The sequence below is a fragment of the Bos mutus genome, chromosome 11 (genome assembly GCF_027580195.1).
Source record: "Bos mutus isolate GX-2022 chromosome 11, NWIPB_WYAK_1.1, whole genome shotgun sequence".
Taxonomy (NCBI): domain Eukaryota; kingdom Metazoa; phylum Chordata; class Mammalia; order Artiodactyla; family Bovidae; genus Bos; species Bos mutus.
In genome coordinates this window covers 85,486,896-85,514,530 of record NC_091627.1, presented here as the reverse complement: position 1 = coordinate 85,514,530, position 27,635 = coordinate 85,486,896, and the positions used below count along the sequence as shown (strand labels likewise).

At 43.4% G+C, this 27,635-nt stretch overlaps 1 protein-coding gene across 1 annotated transcript in view; it reads left to right on the top strand.

The window, feature by feature from the left end:
- Positions 1-4,157: 4,157 nt before the first annotated feature.
- The window catches only part of GALM (galactose mutarotase), a 52,608-nt gene continuing 29,130 nt past the window's right edge, over positions 4,158-27,635 (top strand). Inside the window, exons 1-4 of the mRNA XM_005893757.3 lie at positions 4,158-4,588; positions 13,102-13,256; positions 17,578-17,784; positions 23,404-23,485. Of these exons, the coding sequence (XP_005893819.2) occupies positions 4,399-4,588; positions 13,102-13,256; positions 17,578-17,784; positions 23,404-23,485 (634 nt within the window). The 5' untranslated portion in view covers positions 4,158-4,398. The remainder of the gene's footprint in view (positions 4,589-13,101; positions 13,257-17,577; positions 17,785-23,403; positions 23,486-27,635) is intronic.

Here is a 27,635-nt window from a genome sequence, read left to right as displayed (position 1 = left end):
GATGAAATGGAGAGGAATTGAACTGTGAAGAAGCCTACCTCTCTTGAGCTTGATGCCATTCTCCCAGGTATGTGTGGCTTCCAGATTCAAGTAGTTTTCATCTGAAACCAAATATAGTGTTGTTTGGGTTACAAATATATATATATAAGTCAAAAATTGAAAAAAATGTTGCTCAGTCGTGTCCAACTCTTTGCAACTCCATGGACTGTATGTAGCCTACCAGGTTCCTTTGTCCATGGGGTTTTCCAGGAAAGAATACTGGAGTGGGTTGCCATTTCCTTCTCCAGGAAATCTTCCTGACCCAGGGATCGAACTCACGTCTCCTGCAATGTAGGCAGATGCTTTACCATCTGATCTACCAGGGAAGTCCCAAAAAATTGACTCAGGGAGCTAATAGTTGAGTAAAAAGTAACAACAACAAAATGTATTCATGGAGAGATAAGGAATGATCGAAGATAGTACATACTGAGTGTCTGATGAAAAGAAATGATAATAAACATTATTGGAATTCTGAGCAAGGAGAAAGGAAATAGGAGGGTGGTAATGTATCAGTCTGACTGAAAAGCTATTCTAGGTCTCCTTATTGACAAACTGTGAGGTATTGTGAGTTGGTTTTATTACTACATCGCAGAGAGTTTACTATCATATTTTTTTTTTCTTATTGGCCATGCTGCCCAACTTGTGGGATCTTGGCTCCTTGCCAGGGATCGAACCCAGGCTGTGTGAATGAAAGTGCAGAATCTTAACCACTGGATCACCAGGACTTTGGGGAGTTTGCTCTGCGTAGCAGCCTGTCAACAGCTTAAGGTTTTGGAGCCTTGATCTTCATGGGCTTAGGGTCTGATGGGCCCACTTCAGACCACCACTTCTACACTTCTGTGTAGAAGGAGGAGGTGGGGCCCAGAGACCAAGATTCCTCATTCCTGACCTCCTAGCACTCAGCTTTGGGGACTAACCTCCATCTGTGAAGAAAAACAGACCTTATACTTGACCTATTCTCCCTATACCTCACTCTCTGGTGGAAAGAAAAGGTATTCTCTGTAACTCCTCTTTGACATAACTATCACAATTCTTACACTCTTTGTCTCATAACCAAACCCTTAGCCTCTACCCTCCAAGTAAAAATAAATATCCCCTAAAACTTGACAGTGCTTCACTCTCAAAATTACTACTTTGTTTTTAACCCAATCCAACATTTGGGACGGAGAAGGCAATGGCAGCCCACTCCAGTACTCTTGCCTGGAAAATCCCATGGACGGAGGAGCCTGGTAGGCTGCAGTCCATGAGGTCGCTGAGAGTCGGACACGACTGAGCGACTTCACTTTCACTTTTCACTTTCATGCATTGGAGAAGGAAATGGCAACCCACTCCAGTGTTCTTGCCTGGAGAATTCCAGGGACGGGGGAGCCTGGTGGGCTGCCGTCTATGGGGTCGCACAGAGTCGGACACGACTGATGCGACTTAGCAGCAGCAGCAGCATTTGGGATGGAGAATATTTCTTTAGATTTAAATGGCTTCCTCTTCTTTTTAAGTTCACAGATATTCCTATAAAGTATTACTGTAGGACTAGGAAAATAAGACACTTTGGTAAGAAAAAATCAAGATTTGTGCCTGACAGCTGACTTAGCACAAAGTGGGACACTATGTTAAACCGTTCAAACCTAAAGGAAAATTGAGGCTGTTAGAGAGGCATCATGGTATGTTTCATTTTCTACCAAGCCAAGTTACAAGACACCCACAGTGATACTTGGCTTTGGCCATCCAAATGCATTTGTTTATTTCTGTGACAACATGAGCTTGGCAGAACATTGAGAACCGGTGGCTGAGAAAAGAAAATTTGGTCTTCTTGCTCACAGAAGAGATTCTAAGTCATCCTTGCTAATACAGCATTGCCAAAAGGGCTTATGTATGAATCAGACAAAAATGTTAAGTGGGCTGATGAGGGTGGCAGAGTTTATGAGAATTTCTGATGGAGCAGCACTAAGAGTGCCTAGCCATTATTGTGTAAGTGCAGTACAGTCTATAATTTGACTTGTTTGGGTCTTTTTGTTATTATATGTTATGCTTCACTGAAGCTTGTTGCAAGTTCTCTTTTTCCCTTTTCTATCAGAACTCCCTTGATTCATGAATGAGAATTGAGGCTTTGTGACAAGAATGTTAAATATTCCTTCAAACTACACAGACATGACTGAGAGACAGTTTTGTTTTATTAGCACTTGATTCCCAGAGCGTGATCCCAATTCTCCCAATTCCCTAGACATAGGTGTATTTTGGCCTTCACCATAGTCTAGCTGGCCTCCTAGGCTGCTGCTGCTGCTGCTGCTAACTCGCTTCAGTCGTGTCCGACTCTGTGTGACCCCATAGATGGCAGTCCACGAGGCTCCCCGGTTCATGGGATTCTCCAGGCAAGAACACTGGAGTGGGTTGCCATTTCCTTCTCCAATGCATGAAAGTGAAAAGTGAAAGTGAAGTCTCTCAGTTGTGTCCGACTCTTCGCAACCCCGTGGACTGCAGCCTACCAGGCTCCTCCGTCCTTGGGATTTTCCAGGCAAGAGTACTGGAGTGGGTTGCCATTGCCTTCTCCGAACTCAGTAGTAAAGAATCTGCCTGCCAAGCAGGAGACCCAGTTTCGGGAAGATACCCGGGAGAAGGAAATGGCAACCCGCTCCAGTATTCTTGCCTGAAGAATCACATGGACAGAGGAGCCTGGCAGGTCCTGGCAGCTACAGTCCATGGGGCCACAAAGAGCTGGACATGATTAAACAACTGATCACACATTGTCTAGCTGGATCCCCTCTGAAGTATCTAGAAACCAAAACAAAATCAGTATCAAGCAAAGATGAGATGAGTATATAGACAGTCAAGTAAAACATGTTGTTAGGATTCCAGAATCCTTCCCCTTCCTAGGCCCAGTACTGTCTGGACAGATTTAGCAAAGAAATACCAGGCCCCTGTATTTTATCTGACAATCCTAATAAGGCGTTTCATATCTCTATTCTAGTCCTCTGACATCAGTGGGGGAAGAAAAACCAAAACCATCTGAGATTAGTCATCAAAACCTGGAGCAATATTTCTCAAGGTCTGGTTCCAGATAGACTGCATTAAAATACCATGAGGAATCTGTGAGAAAAGGAGATTCCTGAGTTTCACCCTAGACTCACAGAATCAGAAACTCCAGGTATGGGCCTGGGGATATGTATTTTTTTAAATCTCTATAGATAATTCTGAGGCACATCAAAGCCTAACAATTATCCATGACCTCTGTCTCTTTTCAAGCAGTATATACTTAAAACATTTTTCTGCTTACGGAAAGGAGATAATAAAAGTACTGCGTGTTCACTCACTCAATTGGGTCTGATTTTTTTCAACCCTATGGACTGTAGTCCACCAGGCTCCTCTGTCCATGGAATTTTCCAGGCAACAATACTGGAGTAGGTTGCCATTTCCTTTTCCAAGGCATCTTTCTGACCCAAGGAACCTGCCTCTCCTTCATTGGCAGGCGGATTCTTTACCACTGAGTCACCTGGGAAGCAATCAAAGTACAGTATCTGACATTTATTAGGACCTTAATAAATATTCATCCTTAATCCCTTTTTAAAGGAACTTTGGATTTTAGGAATAAGAGTGGGTATATACCCAAGGTCCTTTCCCAGTTCCCTGAGGAAAAGAAAGTCAGAGACTGCCTCTATATAAACTATGTCCTAATCTCTACATGGGACCCTGTGCAGGCTGCTACTCCAGGCTGGTAGTCTGGAGAGCCTCTCCGCAGTGGCTCCAGCAGAAACACCTCAGAGTTGTTTGTGTGGGACAAACAGAATGGATCCTCAGTCAGTGTCCAGAGAAACCTGCAGTTATTTACCCCTTTTCTAAATTAGCTTTGTACTTCTTTCCCACTGGGTCAAAGAGTTAAAAATCAAAATTTCCCCCAAGATCTCCTCCCTTCACTATTCCTAATTCTCATCTCTTCATTTTTCAGCGTCTTATCTGAAAGTCAGCCACCATTAACGGATGTCTTTGCTTGTTGAGAACCTCGTGCCGGAAAAACGGTAGAACACTGCAGATTCAGGATTTCGGTTTAGAAGGACTACAGGCCCCAAAATGCAATTTCACATTCCAAAAACTACCATTCCCAACATGCAGTGCAGTCAGGGTTCCAAAAGAAAAGAACTGACTGGAAGTTGCCAGCCTAGCTGGAAACTTTGCCTTCCCTCAGGCAGAGGAATGATTTAGAGAAGTCCCAGAGGATATTTTTTGCAGGAGTGGTCACTCCCTAAATCCAGGCAAGAAAGGGGAGGAGTGTGAGCCGCGTCCCGCCCCTTCTCCAGTAAATTTCTGCGGCTACAGGTTTAGCGGCGGGAGTTCGAAGGACTTGGAGCAGCTGCACACCCTGAGCTCAGCATGGTTTCGGTGACCAGAGCCGTGTTTGGAGACCTGCCCCTGGGAGCAGGGACAGTGGAGAAGTTCCAGCTGCAGTCAGACCAGCTGAGAGTGGACATCATCTCCTGGGGCTGCACCATCACAGCCCTGGAGGTCAAAGACAGGCAGGGCAGAGCCTCAGATGTGGTGCTCGGCTTTGACGAGTTGGAAGGTGGGTTGAATTCCGCCCCGGGCTGCCGACGGGCAGTGCCGCGCACACTGCCCCACACCAGCAGCCAGGGATGCGGGGACCGAGAGGAAGTACCGAGCTTGTGACCGCTTGGATCCGGCTGACTCAGTGTGTTGTGATCCAGTGTTTGGGAAAAGACAAAGTGAATAGAAACTGCGTAGAACTTAGCTTCCGGTTATACATTCAGGCTTTGCCCTAATTAAAAAGTCAGTTGAGGGAAAGATAAAACTTCAGCAACCCTGGAGCGATCTTTGAACTGCCTGATCTCAGAGGGCGGGAAAGGAGACCTACAGGCTGGAGGGGGTGTGGCTCCCAGCTCTTTCTCTTGCCATTTCTGAAGAAGGGGAAAAAAAATCAAAGACGTGCGTCTTCTACTTACTTTCTGCTTAATCAGGTTCTCTTTGAGGTCTGGTTGTTTCAGAAATGCTCAGTAAGGTAAGCTCAGCGGGTGCAGAAGCTTATCTGCTTTAACTATGTACTGAAAGAACATGGAAGACCAACTTACTGTCAAGAAATGAGTCTCCTTATAACTGGGATGGATTTTATTTTGCAGGAATCCATGACAGCTAAGAACGTGTATTAATTCATGCATTCAATCATTGTTGATTCAGTTATCTCATTCCAGGAGACAGGTCCCCGCCCTCATGCAGCCTGCAGTTTAGATGTGGAGATATACCTTAGTCAAATAATGGCATAAACAAATAATTAAAACTGCAATTTCACTGGGGCAAAGGAAAATGTACATAGTGCTTGCTGTCTCTTGGCACACTGAATAGCTAGAGAGAAAAAGAGATCAAAATAAAGTTAGCAAAGGGCAACTGCTTGAGAATTAATTCTCTGCTCGGTGGTAAACGTGTGGACAAAATCTGTTAGAGAGGAGGTTTGAGGTTTTCCTTTAGGTGTGTGTCTTTCTGTCTGTTTGCTTCTTTAGCAACATAGCCCAGGATGGGAGGTCAACAGAAAACAGAATTGGTTTTCCCTTAGCAGACTGAAATTGGCTCTTCATTTCCTTAACAAAAATGTTTTCTAAATATTCCTGAGGATTCTATTCCTTGCCCTCTGGTTGGTTGTCTTTAACTACCTTGGAGCCTCCACAGCTTGGCTTGGAGAAGGTGTAGGTAACATTCAGCAGAATTTCTTTGGTAATTTCAGCAAGCCTATTATAGGAGACTCTGGTAGGAAGGTACAGGGACTGGGATAATCAGCTCCACTTTCCCCTTACTCTCTACATCCCTTTCAGTTTCTGGATGTTCCTATCTCCTGTCTTCAGAGTCAGAAGGCAAGAGAGTTGACAAGTGGCAAAAGAGAATGCTTTAGACTCACTTTTGCTGAGTCATCTCTCTGTTAGCATAACCATTTGCTCAGTGGAAACAGAATCACAGAGATTACTTAACTGGTGCAAAATTGCCCGTGAGTCCAAGGAGAATTGGATACACACACTCATTTCTTACTAGTTTTAATTATTTTTTTAATTAATAATATTTATTTGCTTGTTTTACTGGGTCCTAGTTGTGGCACTCAGGATCTTCGATCTCTGTTGCAGCATGCAAACTCTTAGTTGCGTCATGTGGGGTGTATTTCCCGACCAGGGATCAAACCTGGGCCCCCTGTATTGGGAGCGTGGCGTCTTAGCCACTGGACCACCAGGAAAGTTCCTAATTTTAGTTCTGATATAAGAGTCACATGGATCTTAAAACAAAAGGCATCTTTGCACAGTTCATACGAAAAGTGTGCCATGATGATGATGTGGCACCTGGGAAGCACCAGATTCTTAGTAGGCATAGTGATAGTGAAGTCGCTCAGTCGTGTCCAGCTCTTTGCGACCCCATGGACAGTAGCCAACCAAGCTCCTCCGTCCATGGGGTTTTCCAGGCAAGAATACTGGAGTGGGTTCCCATTTCCTTCTCCAGGGGATCTTCCCGACCCAGGGATTGAACCTGGGTCTCCCGCATTGTAGGCAGATGAATTTTGTGAGTGCAGTAATGTTGAATACGTTATCTCTGTGAGTCTGAGTTTTGTGGGAGTCTAGGTGAAAGAAATCCACCCCAGGACTCTTGCCTGGAAAATCCCGTGGACGGAGGAGCCTGGTAGGCTGCAGTCCATGGGGTCACTAAGAGTTGGACACGACAGAGTGACTTCACTCTGACTTTTCACTTTCATGCATTGGAGAAGTAAATGGCAACCCACTCCAGTGTTCTTGCCTGGAGAATCCCAAGGATGGGGGAGCCTGGTGGGCTGCCATCTATGGGGTCGCACAGAGTTGCACACGACTGAAGCGACTTAGCAGCAGCAGCAGCAGGAGGTGAAATAAAGTATTATCCCCAAATGTTCTTAAAAGGGAGAAAAAAAATAGATCCCCTTGGATTACAGTGATCTAGCTTTTATTGACTGTATTGCCCCCCACCCCATGTTATTAACATATCTTGAGAAAGTTAAATGGCATTCTTTTGTCGGCATCCATGACTGGGGCCACAAAATGCCAGGTCGAATTAAAGCATCTAAGGTATATTCTGCTGCTGCTGCTGCTAAGTTGCTTTAGTTGTGTCCAACTCTCTGCGACCCCATAGACGGCAGCCCACCAGGCTCCCCCGTCCCTGGGATTCTCCAGGCAAGAACACTGGAGTGGGTTGCCATTTCCTTCTCCAATGCATGAAAGTGAAAAGTGAAAGTGAGGTTGCTCAGTCGTGTCCGACTCTTCGCAACCCCATGGACTGCAGCCTACCAGGCTCCTCCATCCATGGGATTTTCCAGGCAAGAGTACTGGAGTGGGGTGCCATTGCCTTCTCCGAAAGTATATTCTAGATACTGAGAATTCCCTGGTGGTCCAGTAGTTAGGACTCCGAGCTTCTGTTCCACTGGAAGGGGCACAGATTCCATCCCTGGTCGGGGAACTAAGATCCTGCAAGCTGTGTGGCACATCAAAAAAAATAGTGAAGTATTCCAGGTGCTAGATTGAGAGAGACATTTTCAACCTTATGCTATAATTTAGATAATTTAATGGTTTATTTAAAAAGGAAAGCAAGCTATTTTCAAAAGACAAAGAAGTGTTTAGAATATCAAGTAAGACATTCTGTTATGTTCAGCCATCTTCAGGGATGAACTTCATATATGTCATTACAGGAAGGTTTCTGATATGTTTAGCCATCTTCAGGGTTGAACTTCATATATGTCGTTATGAGAGTTCAGTTCAGTTCAGTCACTCAGTCTTGTCCAACTCTGCGGCCCCAGGGACTGCAGCACACCAGGCTTCCCTGTCCATCACCAACTCCCAGAACCTACTCAAACTCATGTCCATTGAGTCGGTGATGCCATCCAACCATCTCATCCTCTATCGTCCCCTTCTCTCGCCTTCAATCTTTCCCAGCATCAGAGTCTTTTCCAGTGAGTCGGTCTTCTCATCAGGTGGCCAAAGTATTGGAGTTTCAGTTCCAGCATCAGTCCTTCCAATGAATATTCAGGACTGATCTCCTTTAGGATGGACTGGTTGGATCTCCTTGTAGTCCAAGGGACTCTCAAGAGTCTTCCCCAATGCTGCAGTTCTAAAGCATTAATTCTTCGGCACTCAGCTTTCTTTATGGTCCAACTCTCACATCCATACATGACTACTGGAAAAACCATAGCTTTGACTAGATGGACCTTTGTTGGAAAAGTAATGTCTCTGCTTTTTTTTTTTCTGCTTTTTAATATGCTGTTTTGGTCATAGCTTTTCTTCCAAGGAGCAAGCGTCTTTTAATTTCATGGCTGCAGTCACCATCTGCAGTGATTTTGGAGCACCCCCGCCCACCACTGCCCCCGACAAAAAAAAGTCTCTCACTGTTTCCATGAAGTGATGGGACCAAATGCCATGATCTTAGTTTTCTGAATCTTGAGTTTTAAGCCAACTTTTTCATTCTCCTCTTTCACTTTCATCAAGAGGCTCTTTAGTTCTTCTTCACTTTCTGCCATAAGGGTGGTGTCATCTGCATATCTGACATTATTGATATTTCTCCTGGTAATCTTGATTCCAGCCTGTGCTTCATCCAGCCTGGCATTTCGCATGATGTACTCTGCATATAAGTTAAATAAGCAGGGTGACAATGTACATCCTTGACGTACTCCTTTTCCTATTTGGAACCATTCTGTTGTTCCATGTCCAGTTCTAACTGTTGCTTCTTGATCTGCATACAGATTTCTAAGAGGGCAGGTCAGGTGGTCTGGTATTCCCATATCTCTAAGAATTTTCCACAGTTTGTGGTGATCCACACAGTCAAAGGCTTTGGTGTAGTCAATAAAGCAAAAGTAGATGTTTTTCTGGAACTCTTCCTTTTTCGATGATCCAGCAGATGTTGGCAATTTGATCTCTGGTTCCTCTGCCTTTTCTCAATCCAGCTTGAACATTTGCAAGTTCACGGTTCATGTGTTGTTGAAGCCTGGCTTGGAGAATTTTGAGCATTACTTTGCTAGCATGTGAGATGAGTGCAATTGTGCGGTAGTTTGAGCATTCTTTGGCATTGCCTTTCTTTGGGATTGGAATGAAAACTGACCTTTTCCAGTCCTGTGGCCACTGCTGAGTTTTCCAAATTTGCTGGCATACTGAGTGCAGCACTTTCCCAGCATCATCTTTTGGGATTTGAAAGAGCTCAACTGGAATTCCATCACCTCCACTAACTTTTTTCATAGTGATGCTTTCTAAGGCCCACTTGACTTGACATTCCAGGATGTCTGGCTCTAGGTCAGTGATCACATCATCATAATTATCTGGGTCATGAAGATCTCTTTTGTACAGTTCTGTGTATTCTTGCCACCTCTTCTTAATATCTTCTGCTTCTGTTAGGTTCATACCATTCTGTCCTTTATTGATCCCATCTTTGCATGAAATATTCCCTTGGTATCTCTCATTTTCTTGAAGAGATCTCTAGTCTTTCCCATTCTTTTGTTTCCCCCTATTTCTTTGCACTGATCACTGAGGAAGGCTTTCTTATCTCTCCATGGTATTCTTTGGAACTTTGCTTTCAAATGCGTATATCTTTGCTTTTCTCCTTTGCTTTTGGCATCTCGTCTTTTCACAACTATTTGTAAGGCCTCCTCAGACAGCTATTTTGCTTTTTTGCATTTCTTTTTCTTGGGGACGATCTTGGTCCCTACTCCTGTGCAGTGTCACAAACCTCCGTCCATAGTTCATCAGGCACTCTAACAGATCTAATTCCTTAAATCTATTTCTCACTTCCACTGTATAATCATAAGGGATTTGATTTAGGTCATACCTGAATGGTCTAGTGGTTTTCCCTACTTTCTTCAATTTAAGTCTGAATTTGGCAATAAGCAGTTCATGATCTGAACACAGTCAGCTCCTGGTCTTGTTTTTGCTGATTGTATAGAGCTTCTCCATTTTGGGTGCAAAGAATATAATCAATCTGATTTCGGTGTTGGCCATCTGGTGATGTCCATGTGTAGAGTCTTCTCTTGTATTGTTTGAAGAAGGTGTTTCACCACTTCCAATTTGCCTTGATTCATGGACCTAACATTCCAGGTTCTTATGCAATATTGCTCTTTACAGCATCGGACCTTGCTTCCATCACCAGTCACATCCACAACTGGGTGTTGGTTTTGCTTTGGCTCCATGTCTTCATTCTTTCTGGAGTTATTTCTCCACTGATCTCCAGTAGCATGTTGGGCACCTACTGATCTGGGGAGTTCGTCTTTCACTGTTCTATGTTTTTGCCTTTTCATACTGTTCATGGGGTTCTCAAAGCAAGAATACTGAAGTGGTTTGCCATTCCCTTCTCCAGTGAACCACATTTTGTCAGAACGCTCCACTATGACCGATCCATCTTGGGGGACCCTACGTGGCATGGCTTATAGTTTCATCGAGTTAGACAAGGCTGTGGTCCATGTCATTAGATTGGTTAGTTTTCTGTGACTGTGGTTTTCAGTCTGTCTGCCCTCTGATGGGGGAGCCTGGTGGGCTGCCGTCTATGGGGTCGCACAGAGTCGGACACGACTGAAGTGACTTAGCAGCAGCAGCCCTCTGATGGAGAAGGATAAGAGGCTTATGGAAGCTTCCTAATGGGAGAGACTGACTGAGGAAACTGGGTCTTGTTCTGATGGGCGGGGCCACGCTCAGTAAATCTTTAATCCAATTTTCCGTTGATGGGTGCAGCTGTGTTCCCTCCCTGCTGTTTTCCTGGGGCCAAACTACTTAAGTTACTGACTAGATTAAACCAGCATTCTTGGCTTGACCTAGAAACTACCCTTTTTCATGGAAAATAGTATTTTCTGCATTTCAAAAACAATCTTCTTAGCCCTATTCAGACTTTGGGGGACTGTCACTTTCTGTCATTTTGATTTATTTAAAAGCTTAGTAATAAGGACTTACGATGTGGTCCAGTGGTTAAGAATCCACCTTCCAATGCATGAGACTCCGGTTCCATACGTGGTCAGGGAGCTAAGATCCCACATGCCACGGGGCAACTAAGCCCGAGCACCTCAAGGAGAGGCTCTTGTGCCGCAACTAGAGAAAGCCTGTGTGCTCCAACAAAAAGCTGCCATGCCACAACGAAGACACAATGCAGCTGGGAAAAAAAAAAAAAAAAACAACTTAGTAACATAAGAAAATAATATAAAATCCATTTGTTCTGAAGAGTTTCTCAGAGACAGTTAGGAGCAGTCATTTCTGCTATCCTTACCATTTAATCCTTAAAAACTTTTCATCTAAACCAAGGGTTGAACAGTGCTTCTTACTGGTGGGCTTATTAATTGTTGCCAGAAAGTGGTCCCTTCTGAGAGAATTCTTGCAAGTCCATGATGCAGCTTACTGTTGAATTTATCCTTGTCTCCAATGCCAAGCATGTGGCTGGCAACGAGTAGGGGCTTGGTGTACACCAGTTGAATGAATCAAGGTAGGAGTCAAAAGGAGATGTAGCTAAATGATTTTTGAACAGAAGTCCTGCTTTTCACATTTTCGAGATCCTGGAAAGCAAATGAAATTTGTTCCACGTTATATGTCATCAGGGAAAGGGAAATTTAAACAACGTTGAGACCTATTAGAATGGCCAAAGTCCAGAACAGTGACAGCACCAGATGCTGGCAAGCACATGGAGCAACAGGAACTCTCATTCGTTGCTGGGAATACAAAATGGTATAGCTACTTTGGGAGATAGTTGGCAGTTTCTTGCAAGATTAAACATACTCTTATCATATGATCCAGCAGTCACATTCCTTGGTATTTACTTAAACATACTCTTATCATATGATCCAGCAGTCACATTCCTTGGTATTTTACTCAAGGGAGTTAAAAATATATCTCCATACAAAAACCTCCATATGAATATTTGTAGTAGTTTTATCCATAATTGCCCAAACTTGGAAGCAACCAAGATGCCCTTCAATAGGTGAATGGATAAGTAAACTGTGGTACATCCAGACAACAGAATATTATGCTGTGCTAGAAAAAATCAGTCCACAAAAATATATGGAGCAACCTTAAATGCATGTTTCTAAGTGAAAGAAACCCATTTGAAAAGCATATGCACATATATACTCAAATATTAAAGGGAATACGCAGATCTACATAGGAGGGAATGCCCTGGCATTCCAGTGGTTAGGACTGTGAGTTTCCACTGCAGGAGGCACTCAGTTGATCCTAGGTCAAGGAACTGGTGGGGCTTCCCTTGTAGCTCAGTTAGTAAAGAATCTGCCTGCAATGCAAGAGACCCGAGTTCAGTTCCTCGGTTGGGAAAAATCCCCTGGAGAAGGAAATGGCAACCCACTCCAGTATTCTTGCCTGGAGAATCCCATGGACAGAGGAGCTTGGCAGGCTACAGTTCATGGGGTCTCAAGAGTCGGACACAACTTAGTGACTAAACCACCACCACCACCACCACCACCAGGGAGCTGGGATCCTGCAAGCCATGTTACGTGGCCAAAACAACAAGCAAAAGAAATAAACAATATAGATATACATAAGAATATAAATGGTGCACTTTCTGGTGGTCCAGTGGTTAAGAATCTGCCTGCCAGTGAAGGGGACATAGGTTGAGTTCTTCATCTGGGAAGGTTCCACATGCTGTGGGACAACTAAATCAGAGCACCACAGCTGCTGAAGCCTGCATGCCCTAGAGCCCAGCACCCATGCTCCTCAGCAAGGGAGGCCACTGCCATGAGAAGCTTGTGCACAGCAACCAGAGAGTAGCTCATGTGCAGCAACAAAGACCCAGTGCAGCCAAAAAAAACCCAATATTAACAGTCAGTGGTTCTCTCTAGTGATAAGATCAGGATGATTTAAGTTTCTTCTTTGTGCTTTAGTTTTTTAAAATGTTTGTAAAGAATATGAATTACTTTTGGAAAGGGGAAGGGTGGTGTGTAAAGAACACCAATTTTCCCTGCTTCCATGCACATGTGGTATGCCCATGTTGTTAATACTTACAGCTGCCCTTAGAAGGAAGTGGTGGGCAGCAGTGTGAGCCTCATCTTTAGCTTGAAGGTTTTAAAATCGCTGTCATCCCATATCCTTGCAGGGTACCTCCAAAAGCAGCCCTACTTTGGAGCTGTGGTTGGCAGGGTGGCCAACCGAATTGCCAAAGGAACGTTCACGTTGGATGGGAAGGAGTATAAACTAGCCATTAACAACGGGCCCAACAGCCTGCATGGAGGAGTCAAAGGGTTTGACAAGGTGAGTTGAAGTCATTGCACAGTGTCCTCACCTGGCACACCTCACTAAGTCCCTTCAAGCATGCCTTTGCAAGGCACAGCCCTAGGCCCTAGAGTCAATGCATGGTAAGGTGATCCAGGAAAGAGGCTGCTCTCATGAAGGAGATTGCTGGCTGTGTTCCAGGACCCACCTTTCTCTAGCCCATCTGACTATAGTAGGCAGGGGAGCCCCTGAGTGAAAGGATGACAACCTTTGACTTAGGAAAGACAGGGAATGAACGCCTGTCTCACAGTTTTGGGATCAGAGAGTTGACTTTAGGCAGAACAGAAAAGTGGATTAAAGACAATATGTACCACTTCCTGCACAAAGCATTTGCATATATTACCTCCCACCCTTATTAGAACCCCATATTATCACCAGATGAGAAATCTGAGGCCCTGAAAGGCCACACAACTCCTAAGTTGGGCTGCCTGACCCAAAGCCCTCATTCCTATATATACTACAATTGCTGGTGTCTGCCACAGCCACCTGCGTACCCCCAACCCAACACCCCGCTAGTATTGGTCTATGAGCTCTTCCCCCCGACCCTGACAGGCAGGTATCATGCTGCCCCATCCAGGCTACCCTTCCAGTGAAGGGGCTCACACCTCAAAATGACGTCAGATTCTCTCCAGTTCCCCCTTTCCACGTTAACTTCCATCCTGTAAATGAACCCCTGGAAAACCAGGTTAGGAAAATAAACTGATCAGACAGCTTCTCCCTGAGGTGGGAATGCCTGGCTTCCTGTTCTTTCCTAGCTGTGTGGGAGTCTGCAGGTTAACCTCAGCGATTGTCTTACTAGTCTAATTTTAGAGAGGTAATTTTGGTAGTTAGCTTTCCTTTAAATTGTACCACCCAGGTTATTTCCTAGAGAAAAGCCAGAGAAGACAGGAACATTTATGGCATGTTAAGAATCACAATTTCTTCTTTTCTACCTCCTAATCGCCACGTATCCTGCCGAAGGAAGTTGGTCACCCTGTTCTATCAGCATCCTGTCTGTGGCTTAGAGCCAGACAGCCCCATTACTTCCCCTTTCCTCCATGATGAAACTCCTCATGCCAGAGATGGCTGAAGGCAGAGGATGGCTTCTGTCCTGGCAGTATTAGGGCAGAGGGTCTCTGGAATACGCCAGGTCCATGGGCAAACCCCAACCAGAGGAAGTTAGGTTCAGCTCTGTTTGGCCAGGAGTCTTCAGAGGAGCCTCAGCACCTTGTTCTAGCTTCTTCCTGCTGCCACAGAGGTGTTACTTACAGGGTACTCCGTGTAGGAACAAACACAGAAAGATAGTGAGTGTTTATATCCTTCTCTGCCGTGTGTTTACTGAGCCTCTTCTGTGAACCAGGGAGCATAATAGGATGGGGATTCCTGATACTCCAGTATAGTGAGCATCATGTAGTAAGTTACAAGAATAACAGTTATAGGCAACGAGCCACATGGTATAGATGCCAGAGGTGTGCTACAGGAACTGGTATTAATGGCAGCTAGGGAGGTTGGAGTTGAACTGTTCTTCAAGAAAATATAGCATGTCATTTAATAAGTGGATATTTGAGAGAGTGGCTGTGCAACAGCCCGCAGAGGGTGGGGAAAGACTCGGAATATAATCATGAAGCCATTGAAATTTTAGGACATGAGGTTTTCATGGAGCAACATGAGCAGTATCACATGAACTTTGCTTTCAGTTGTGTTTGATCTCAACAATTACTGCATAATTGTCGGTTTGCGGGTAATTGTTTTCTTATTTATACCAACACATTTTTTTAAAGATGAAATTTGAATAACCTGACAGGATTAGAAATGGTGTAAGTAGGCCTAGAGAAACAAATTTGGAAGTTTTCAGGAAAATTTGGAAACTACTGAGTCAGGGAAATTCTCCTGTGAATAAGACTTTCCACTTTATCTGATGATATTGACTTACACGAAAATCTTTCCATCGTGTCCTTTCTCTAAAGGAGAAAAACAAGGTAGCAAGTTAAGACCATTTTATTTCAAATATTTTATTTATAAAATTTCCCATTTGGGGGATTCCTTTTTCTTTCAGTTCAGTTCAGTTCAGTTCAGTCGCTCAGTAGTATCTGACATTTTGCGACCCAATGGACTGCAGCACGCCAGGCTTCCCTGTCCATCACCAACTCCCGGAGCTTGCTCAAACTCATGTCCATTGAGTCTGTGATGCCATCCAAACATCTCATCCTCTGTTGTCCCCTTCTCCTGCCTTGAATCTTTCCCAGCATTAGAGTCTTTTCCAATGTGTCAGTTCTTCACATCAGGTGCCCAAAGTATTGGAGTTTCAATTTCAGCATCAGTCCTTCCAATAAATATTCAGGACTGATTTCCTTTAGGATTGACTTTAATTGACCTTTTTCTTTAATCACACATATACCGGGTTTTATATTTCAAGTGTCTCAAAAGTTCACCATTTCCAGGAGATAATTAGGGTGTAAAATTAATTTTTTACCGAGGTCACTGAATTTGTTTCAAATACCAGCTGCTTTCACTGTAGGTGAAGGCAGAGACCTCCCTTCCTACCGGGCTCCACTTCCTGGCAAATGTAGTGTCAGTGAGAGATGCAGGCCATGTCAGGAGTGGGTAGGCAGAGCCTGGGCGCATGGGCCACTCTTATGGCCCACACAGGTTGCTGTCTTCCAAGTCTATTTGGAATGACAGTGTTTGGTCTCAACTCCGCCGTTGAAAACGAAGATTGGAATAAAACATTCACTGAAAGTAAGGCTGTGGAATAGTGTAGACTCTCAGGCTGTTTGAATCCTAGCTCTGTCACTCATTACATGTATGACTTTAAACAAGATTTTTTTCCCTTTAAGTAACTGCATTAAGTGTGAAAGGGTTCTACTCCATCCTATAGAATGTGGGAGGCAGAGTTAACACCTCCCACATTAAGGCCAAGTTAACACCACTGTACTCAGTTTGTTTATCTGTAAAATGTGGGTAATAATATTAGTTGTACCCATATGAAATTGCCAGTGGGGGAAAAAAAAAATTGCCAGTGCACAACTGTTTTGACCTACAAAAATGGTAATTTTAGTTGGTTCAGCCAAATCCTTTTCAAATGGTTTATGTAAAGCACCAGGTCAGTGGCTAATGAGCACCCAACAAATGAAGGTCTCATGTCAGCAAAGATTCCCTTTACTAGTGATCCCAGGGCTCCCCAAAGGGACTGGAGGTCTCTGGCTACCTCATCCTCTGATGGTGTATGATAAGGAGGCAGGCTCTAGGATTAGATCACTTGATTCAATTCCAGCGTTTTACTAGCTGTGTGGCCTGGAACAAGCAGTTTATCCTTTCTGAGCCTCTGCTCTCTCATCTTTAAATGAGGATAATGGTACCCACTTTAAGTCAGTCCTGAGACAGAAAAGATTGTGTGACGTTTCTAGCAAGTCCCTGGGCTCATAATGGGCACTTGATAAGGCATAGAAGATTATGTACACATTTCAGGTGTATAACATCGTGGTTCACAAGTTTTAAAGATTATATTCCATTTAAAGTTATTATAGGGTCTTCCCTGATGGTTCAGTAGTAAAGAATCCGCCTGCCAATGCAGGAGACCCAGGTTCAATCCCTGGTGCTGAAATATCCCACATGCTGCAGAGCTACTAAGCCCATGTGCCACAGCTACTGAGCTTGTGCTCTAGAGCCTGGGAACCACAGCTACTGAAGCCCGCATGCCTAGAGCCCATGCTCTGCGGCAAGAGAAGCCACCACAGTGAGAAGCCTACACTGTGCAACTAGAGAGTAGCCCCTACTCGCTGCAACTATAGAAAAGCCCATGCAACAATGAAGACCCAGTGCAGCCAAAAAAAAATTAACCTCTTCTCTAAATAAATAAAGTTACTATAAGTGAAAGTGAAAGTCACTCAGTCATGTCCAACTCTTTGTGACCCCATGGACTATACAGTCCATGGAATTCTCCAGGCCAGAATACTGGAGTAGGGAGCCTTCCCTTTCTCCAGGGGATCTTCCCAATTCGGGGATCAAACCCAGGTCTCCCACATTGCAGGCGGATTCTTTACCAGCTGAGCCACAAGGGAAGCTATTGGCTATATTCCCCATGCTGTATAATATATCCTTGTAGTTTATTTATTTTATACATAGATGTTTGTATGTTTAATCCTCTATCCTTACAGAAACCCCATTGGTAACACTAGTTTTTTCTATCTGTGAGTCTGCTTCTGTTTTGTTATCCTCACTAGTTTTATTTTTAAGGTTCTAAGCTGTCCTTAAATATTGCAATGTGGCATTTAGCTCGGCACTAGAGTGACTAAATAGCTTTGAAAACACTTTCTTCCAGGTCCTCTGGACCCCTCGGGTGCTGTCAAATGGTGTCGAGTTCTCACGGTTCAGTCCAGACGGTGAGGAAGGCTACCCTGGAGAGTTAAAAGTCTGGGTGACGTACACGCTGGATGGCGGCGAGCTTGTGGTCAACTATCGAGCACAGGCCAGTCAGACCACCCCAGTCAATCTGACCAATCATTCTTACTTCAACCTGGCAGGCCAGGTAAGTGAACTTGCCTCTGCTTACCTGCTGTAGTGTAAAGTGTCAGTTGCCTCTTCTCTCTTGCAATGAGCTTTGTGGATTGACCTGGGGGTGGTGGGGCTGTGACTGAAGAGACTAACCCACTAGGGAATTACTCTGGAGATGGGGTCGCCCTTGGAGTGAGGAACAGCACCCAGCAAAGCATCTGACTCGTAGTAGCTGCTCAACAAATGGAAATTATAGGGAAGGGAGTACATTAAATAGCTTGGCTGCCCACATGCTCAGACAGGTAAAACTAGCTATTTCAAGAACTCCCTCTCATCTGGGACTTCCCAGGTGGTCCAGTGGCTAAGACTCTTGAACTCCCAAAGCAGGGGTCCCAGGTTCGATCCCTGGTCAGGGAATTAGATCCCACATGCCAAAACTAAGAGTTCACATGCTGCAACTAAGAGTTTGCATGCCACAACTGAAGATCCTCCAGGCTTAGCCAAATAAATAAATAAAAATATTAAAAAAAAAAAATACTCCCTCTCCTCTAACTGTGACAAGGGCTTACATTTGCTTCCCCTATTCCACTCCTCCCCCTCCCCTAAAAATTACTTCTAAGTAAGGCATTTTCTATATTGGATCCTTGGAAATGTACTTAGCCCAGCCCCTTTTAGGAAATGCTGCCAGTACTGGGGTGCTCCCACTGTACAAACCACCTAAGAGTGGTGGGAAGACACTGAGAGCCCCTCTTAGGTAATTATCCTTCTAAACTACCTCATTCCCCCCTACTGGTAATATTTTAGCTTATTGAGGAAGTTATTACATGACACAGAATAAAAGACTTAGCTAAACTCTAGATTCCGTCTATGACTTTCTCTTCATCTGAGAAGCTCATCATTGTTCACTATACTTGAATCACTTTGGCATGATTTCCTACCACAAAATGATGTTCACAGCCAGCTAGTAATACCTTGCATTTTTATACTTTTTAGGAGTTTGCTGATGGTCCTGCTGATTTTTTTCTAGAATCTTTTCAAATAGCATGAGCTACTTTGTTCTTACATAATTTCCAAAGCTCTTCCTTTGAAAATAAGAAAGGGGGTTCTTCACTTGCTCATTCCTTATGTTGAAGAACCATCCTTCTTGAGATCTTAAAGACAGACCAAAAAAAAAAAAAGACAAACATGCACAAGCCATAAAAGACTCTGCAGTCATAAGCATAAAACCCCACTTTCAAAAATAAGTTCAGAAGGAAACTTCACAGAAATAACACAAAATATTAATGGTATTATGTGGGTGGCAGATCATGGTGATTTTTCACTATTTTCCACATTTTTTTAACCAAGGGGGTGGTCTAAAGGAATAGATTCAGAAATAGAGAAATTCGGTGTGAAGTATTACATCTGCCTGTGTGTTCCAATGAAGGACACAAAATGGGGGTGTAAGGTTCACTAAGGCTCTTTCTGTTTACCCGAGAGGAGGACCCTCCTGACCAGAATTTTCCTACAAGGACTTGGAGGGACAGGTATTTCTAAATTTTTTTTTTTCCAGAGGCTGGATTGTTTCCCAGATCACAGATCCCACACAGAAAAGTGGTCAGGGCGAACTCCCTTGTGTGTGCTGTCTTAGTAAGTACAGCTCAGATCCACAGCCAGTAGCTCCAGGGGTGGGGGCCACCAGCCTTTGGAGCAGACACGTAAGAGTTGCTGGGCAGTTAATCAGCCTGGGGTCAAGGGGTCTCTGAATTTTCAGAACATCTCTTGCTCCACCAGAAAAGCATTATTGTGTGTTTTAAACCCTCCCCAGGAAAAATAGCTCAAAACTTAATATTTAAAGTAATCAACTCATCATATATATTTTCTTTTTGTTTGTCTTTTAAATTTAATTAGCAAACTTTTGTCCTACTTGGGGGGGTCAAGCTTTGACTCATCACTTCTAAGTTTGAGTGTTGAAGGCCTAGAGACAGGAAAGCATGGTGTTTTTCAAAGAATGGAAAAGGTATGTAGGTTGTAGATTAGTTGAGGTTTTTTCTTTTTTTTCTTTTGGCTGTTCCTTTCTTATCTAATGCAAAAGTGGGTGAACTTTAAAAAAACAAAACAAAACTGAAACTTTGCCTTAAGAGCTATGAAAGCAGGCCTGGGGCAATTTGAGATGAAAAGCAATAGTTATGGTTCTGGTATGTCTGTGTAGGTATGTGATCAAGGACCCAAATTCTTCCGTCATTCCATTCTGCTTTTTCAGTGTTACGGTTTTTGTCTTCAGGCTTATCCCCTCATAATTACAAAATGGTTGCCACAGCTCCATGAGTCACCTTTTCATATAGTCACATCCAGAGATTTTAAAAAATGGACCTCCTCTTTTTTTTCCATCTCTAATGTTCCATTTTTAAGAAGAAGCAAAACTTTTTCCAGAAGCTCCTCAACAGACTTTGCTCACATTTTGTTGGCCAGAGTGTGTCCTATGCTCTGCTTAACCTAATCACCAGCGAGGGAATTAGACAGTTTGCTCTCTGGGGCCCAGGTCGGGGTCCTATCCCTGAATATATCCTCATATAGGATGAATCAACTAGTCAGTGTTCTGCCAGGGGGAAAGGAGGGTGTTTGCTAATAATGGAGTTGAGATGGCTTTGGGTAGGAACCAACAGTGTCTATTTTGCTAGAGGTGATTAGAGCTGAATTAAGGTGGTGGTCATGGCAATGCACATAAAGGTCTTTAATGCCCCATCCAAGCCATAGTCAGCTCTCAATGATTAACATTATTAATACAAATAGTAGCAACCAAAGTTAATGAAAGCAAACACTGAACTCAGAGATGGGCCTCAGTTCTGTTTGTGAATCAGCATTCCTTGCCAAGTTTTCATCAGCCTGGAAAAGAAAATAATCCAACAGTAATAATCCACGAGAGGAGACATTGCATTATTCCAAGTAAGAGAGCCATAAACTGAAAAGCATGCTTTCTTTACTGAAGGAATGTTACTGCTGTTTAGTGACTCAACAATTAAGAGAGTGGGTGCTTAGTCAGTGTTCCTTTCTTTCTCCTCCCAGACTTCTTCTTAACATCTTGGACTCAGTTTATTGGTTTGTGATTTTCATATGGAATCATTTTCTTCCTGCCCTAGTATTTAAAAAAAAAAAAAAAAAAGGAATAAAGGAAAAAAATTAAAAAAATAAAATAAAAATAAAGAACAAACATGGATGAATAATTTTTAATTAAAAAAAAAAAAAGTAAAAGGAAATTCCCAAGACACTCTATTCAGAATAGTAAAAAAAAACTTCTGAAGCAACCCAAAAGTCTGTTAACAGGAGAACAGATAAACAAGTGGTATATTCATACAGTGGAATACTACTCAACCTTGAGGTGAGCATCAGACAAATAATTCGAGCCAAAGAAAGAGTCCCAAATTCTCTTCCTCAGTCCCAGGCACCTCTTCGGTGCTCTCGGTAGCCTGAGGCATGAGATGATGCCACAGGGAGAGTCACATGGGAGAGAGACCCTTCTAGGCTGTAACAGCTGTAGGCAGCCATGCAGGCCACTGCCATCTTGGACCTGCCTTCCCAGGTCAGATCAGGGTCGAAAGATGTGGCTAAGAAGGTGTGGGCAGAGGCCTCTGCTCCAGCCTTGTCTCCCACCCACTCCTACCCCCGACCGCTGGGACAAGCCAAGTGGATCCTAGTTCCTCAGAAACAGAACCTCTTGGTAGTGTAAATAAACTGGTGTCTGTCATGTGTAGACATCAATTCTCATGGCCTCTAAAATCTTGGCCTTTCTCCTCAGGATGACTCCATTTGATTGTGCGGCTGAGGCCATCTCACCATAGAGTCTGTTTTCAGTTTGTACCCAGAGCGCACACCTCTCTCTGCCTACGTCTCAGGAAACTGCAGAGCCTTCAATTTACCTCAGCTCAGGGTTTCTCGGCCTCAACACTGTTGACATTTTGGGCCAGATAATTCCTCGTTGTGGGGGTGGGGAGGCTGTCCTGGGCGCGGTCGGCTGTTTGACAGAATCCATGGCCTCTTCCAAGAACTGCTTCCCCAGGAGCATGACTGTCCCTGGTCGTGACAATTGAACATGTCTCAGGACAGCTGTGGGGCAAAATCATCCCCATTTGGAAACTACCGGTGTAGTTTATTTTGAGCATTCACTCAGCAAAGCCCTCAGCTGCTTTCCATCCCACATCTTTTGCTGCTGCTGCTGCTGCTAGCTAAGTCGCTTCAGTCGTGTCCAACTCTTTGCAACCCCATAGACGGCAGCCCACCAGGCTCCCCCGTCCCTGGGCTTCTCCAGGCAAGAACACTGGAGTGGCTTGCAGTTTCCTTCTCCAATGCATGAAAGTGAAAAGTGAAAGTGAAGTCACTCAGTCGTGTCCGACTTCTAGTGACCCCATGGACTGCAGCCTACCAGGCTCCTCCGTCAATGGGATTTTCCAGGCAAGAGTACTGGAGTGGGATGCCATTGCCTTCTCCGACATCTTTTGCTGGGAAGCTCTAAAACACTGCTCTTAGGGCTTCCCTGGTGCTCAGTGGTCAAGAATCTGCCTGCCAGTGCGTCAGACACAGGTTAGATCCCTGATCCGGAAAGATCCCACATGGTGCAGAGGAACTGAGCCTGTGCACCACAGCTGTTGAGCTTGTACTTTAGAGCCTCGGAACCACAGTACTGAGCTTGTGGGCCACAACTACTGAAGCCCGTGCACCCTAGAGCCTGTACTCTGCAACAAGAGAAGCCACAGCAGTGAGAAGCCCTTGTACTGCAACTAAAGAGTAGCCCCAACTCTGTGAAACTAGAGAAAAGCCCGTGCAGCAGTAAAGACCCAGCACAGCCATAAATAAATAAATAAATTTTTTAATTAACTAAAAATACTGCTGTTAAAATATAACCCTTCTTGTTAGAAGCACATATGTGTATTTTCCAGTTTGCAAGCACATTTGACTAAACTGTTCCCCATGAGAACCCTGGAGAGAATGGGTGCATCAGCCCAGTCTTATGCTGAAGGAAGTGAGATTCCAGGAGGTTTAGTGACTTCCCTGGGCCACTCACTGGGAGCCAGGATTAGACCCCAGGCCTTTCTGACCACCAACTAACACTTAATGTACCAGCCTTGGACTCTGCCAGGAGGGCAGGCTGTCTTTATGGAGGAGCTGGGACCCCAGTTCTGACTCCCAGTCTTCTGCTATGTGGCAGGGGGTGGGGGACTTCTGGGTGGGAACTAGGCCAGAGAAGTGGTGACATGGCCCACCCCGAGCGAGCCTACAGGCGATGCTTTGAACACCCAGCACCTGTGTGTTACAGGTCGCTGACCCTTGCTCTTCTCTTTGCCTGGCATGTGAAGAGTAGAAGAAACCCCTCTGCTAATAAGTGTAAACCCTAAAGGCTTTCAAACCACCATTGTCTCTCTGACTTTTCACTTTCATCATTCCATTCAGAAAAGTCATGCTGGGATCATCCTTGGAATCTTCTTTCAGATGTACCGGCTACTATTCTGAGCCCCTACCTACCTAACTTAAATGAACACATTAGTCATCCTCATCAGTCAAATGAGATTTCTGAAGTTTTCATCAATACTTGAAATCATTTCTGCAAGAGAAGTTGTAAAGCAAATATATAAGACTGAGCATTAAATCTTCATTTCTTTCTCTACTTTTTCTCTCCCAGGGTTCCCCAAATATATATGACCATGAAGTCACTATAGAAGCTGATGCTTTTTTGCCTGTGGATGAAGTCCTGATTCCTACAGGTTGGTGAATTTAAACCTTTTATAGGAATGCAGAACTGGGGTGCAGTGTGAGAAACATTAAAACTTCATTTCCCTAAATATATTTCCCCTGTTGGCCTGACACAGTGCTCATAGTTACCATAATTAGTCATTTATTTTGGGTAAGGTTGGGAGACCATGTAGTTAGATGCTCAAACCATGACAATATTGAGAGGGAAAGGGAATGCTGTTAATAATTAAGCCAGGCAACAGGCATACGCTGAGATAGTCCCAAACAACTGGGTCAGATGGTCATCCCAGCTGAGCTTTAGACTTCAGAAGGTCCCCACTAAACTGTTAATCTGTTATTTCTTAGCATCTTAGCAGAGGGGAATTTACCTAAGCATTACCCTACAAATGCAGAACCCTGATAGAACATGTCATGGTTTTTGACAGAGGAGGAAAAAGGTGGGATGGCTTGCATCTTGAGTAAGACAAATGCAGGTATATCACCTCTGAAATACAGGGGAATGGTATGGAAGGAGTCCTGATACTAGAAGGGAAGGTGAGGTGTTGCCAGAGAGGTATTTCATGGGTGTGTGTGTGTGTGTGTATCTGTGTGTTTGTGTGTGTCCTGGGTTAACTGAATTGAGGTCACTTTGGTTATTATTATTATTTGGGATCAAAAGTACCTTCGTTCAATAGGCAAATCCATAGAGACAGAAAGTCAATTAGTGGTTTCCCAGGGGCTGGGGACAGAGGAGAATGGGGAGTGATAATGAGTATGAGATTTCTTTGGGGGTGAAAGATTCTGGAATTGGATAGTGCTGATGGTTGCACAACCTTGTAAATATACTGATCATTGCTGAACTGTGCACTTTGAAATGATATATGAGTTACCTCAGTTTAAAAAAAGAAAGAAGAAACCTTGGTTCGTGTGTTATCTCCAGGATTGATGAGTGTAATTTTGTACTGGATCATATGTGTACCCCCATCTGGCTCCAGGGGACAGATGGATGACAACAAGATGACCTGCAGGGGTACTATTATCTGTGGCAGGTTATAGAAATTAACTTGGAGTAATCACCTCCAAAGCGATAGGTACATATTCTTACTGGGATTTTGTTAAAATCAGAGATAAGCTGAATGTTAAAAGCATCATCAAAGAAAGCTAAAATAAACAAAAGTAGAGGATGAAGGGAAGGCAGAGCAGAAGTCTAGAAAGACAAATGCTTTCTTCATCAGCTCCTCTGATTACAATTTTTTGGCATCACAGAGTTGAATGTTTTCCTGGCTCCAGGGTTTTTTTATATTTACCTTGGTCTGATCACATGTGTTATCTGATAAGGACGTGGCTTAATAGGTAGGCTTGAGGAAGCTGGCTCATCTTGTCCTAGAGGCAGAATTATTGCATTGGAACTCTTATATTGTGAGCTGCAAGGGAAAAATAGTGGCAGCTACTGTTTTGTGACTGATAAGTAAGAAAATGAGCTAAGTAGCTTATGAGCGAGGTGATGAAATAAGGGCATATTTCTTTCTGTATATTTGTAAAATTTTATGTTATCCTACTGAGTTTTGATCAGATGAAAATCACACACAAAAATGCATAATTCATGCCAGGTAAAGATTATTTGTCATGATTGTAAGAGATAATTGTGGCAAAGCACAATACAACTTAACGTGTAATCTAATTGACCACATAAAACTCATGTTCATCACAGTTCTGCACTGTAAGTAGCTTTAGGTCAAATTCTCCCCTCTGTACTAATCCTGGACGCCTGTGAAGCTGAGTAGGCTGTAAGAGCTCTGAACTTTCAGGAGGCAAGAGCCCAGGTTCCAGTCTTGGCTTGGCTATTGACTGGCTACGGGACCTTCAGTGCGTGTATAATGCTTTAATATTTAACCTCTTCAGACTCCTTTTTTTTTTTTTTTTGCAAATAGGATGTTGAACTCAATCAGGGTTCATAAATTTTTATAAATCATACCCATAAATTTTATTTTAAAAAATTAGGGAAATTTATCTCAGGTTGCTCAGCTTTTCATTTTGCCAAGCTAGAAAGCTATTACAAATACAGAGCTATTAAAATTAATTGGGAATATATGCATATTATATTTTGATTTAAAAAATTTAACTGATTGGGATAATAATAAGAAGCAGAGTTAAATAGGCTACATTAAAAAAAAAAAACTACCATTCATAGTCACCATTTTTCATAAAAGAAAATATATTAACACTACAAAAATGGGAAAAATTTAATCTTGGAATAAAGAAGGACCTTTTAAATTGAATTTGTCTTACTTTGTAAAAAAATGTGACAACTGATTATCCAAATCTATCTTAGTTTTCTGTGGAACAGTGGAAATTGTACCATGTATTCGTGATTGCCTGTGTACTCAGTTGCTTCAGTGTGTCTAACTCTTTGCAACCCCATGGACTGTAGCCCACCAGGCTCCTCTGTCCATGGGAATTTCCTAGCAAGAATACTGGAGTGGGTTGCCATGCCTTCCTCCAGGGGATCTTTCCTACCCAGGGATCAAACTTGTGTCTCCTGCATTGGCAGCCAGATTCTTTACCGCTGAGCCACCGAGGAAGCACCATACTCATGATTAAGAACCAACAATATGTCTATAAAGTCACTTGTAACTGTTACATTCTGTAATTCTATAAGGCTCTTAGTATAACATTTTACTACCATCTTCACCATCCTTCAAATTCATTAGAACTCTAGTACGTAAATAAGTTGCAACAACTTCAGAGCTCATGAAAAATTTGTAATTTTTTTTTACATAATCATACTTTAGCTGGTCCCTCATAGATTATATCTGTTTGCCCAGTGGCACTTAAACTGAAATTAAGGGATGTTTTCTTCCTTCTTTCTCAGAAATGCTTAAGAAACAACTATTGTTCCTTTGGAACTTCCTCCAAAAAGGGTGGTAACTTCTATTCTCCCCTTCAGTGATGTAAGATTTCACATGTCTGGCCCACTTTCAGCCAAGAAGAAATCTGTAGGAGCTCAGATTACATTTCTTTTTTAAACTTTTTATTTTATATTAGAGTATATCCAATTAACAATGTCGTGATAGTTTCAGGTGGACAGCAAAGTAACTCAGAATACATATAAATGTATCCATTCTCCCTTATCTGACTCTTAATATTGACCAAAAGCCCACAGGCAAGTGGCTTAAATGAGGCCAGTCCAAAGTCATTTGGTCATTCAGAAATGCCTCCCCAATTTTGGTAATGATGGTGGATTTTGAGGCTCTGTTTACCTGGCTCTGAAGATGATGGACTTCTAAGGATGAAGATTAAAAATTTCATGATAGTTTTTGTTTCTGTTCTGGGAGTGTTATATGGTTTAAACATTCACTGAAATATGTTTCTTCTTAGAAATAAATTTTTCTTGCCCAATATGTGCTTTTATTGCAACATGAAAAAAAAAAAAATGCCTCCCCAGTGTAGCTGGGCTCACCAGGAATTGACTGGTGGAGGAGTCAAGCCAGAATATTATCCACTAACCTGGAAAATAATGTCAAGATAGATATAATCCCTATGATAGAAGAGATGAGAATGAAATAAATCTTGGAAGGGCAAGTAGAATTTTGCCAGGTAGTGAGAAGGAGAAAGATGTTTTGGATGGAGATGGACAAGAATGGGCAGTGCAGGAAACAGCAAGACTGTCCCCGGGGCAGTGCTGGGCTTCTGAAGCATTCAGCACATGCTTTTGGTGGCAGAAAATTATGGATGGATCAATAGAGGTTTGTGGGGGCCAGGTCAGATCTGCACCAGGCTCTGCTATGGCTGCAGTCCTGGGTTGGCCTTGGATGACCCTAGGCTTGCCTGGGGTTCAAGGCCAATCCACCCAGGACAGACTCACAGGTGTACCAGGTATTCAGCCAGAACTGGGCTGCACTGAACCCCAAGCCCACTTCCTTGAGACATACTACAAGAAACCTGTGAGACCAGCCGCACTCATTAAGAGTTCTGGGAACTGATATACAGTAAGTAGAGACTGCAGTCGTGTTAAATTGAGGCAAAGGAAGATACTGTTTACCTGAGAGATGAGGTGAGGGTTTATAATAATCATGGCTGGCATTTCAGAGAGCACTTTATAAATAAAGAATCCATACCACAACCCTATAACCAGGTTCTGCTCATTTTTCTTATTTAATGGAGGTGGGAACTGTAACACAA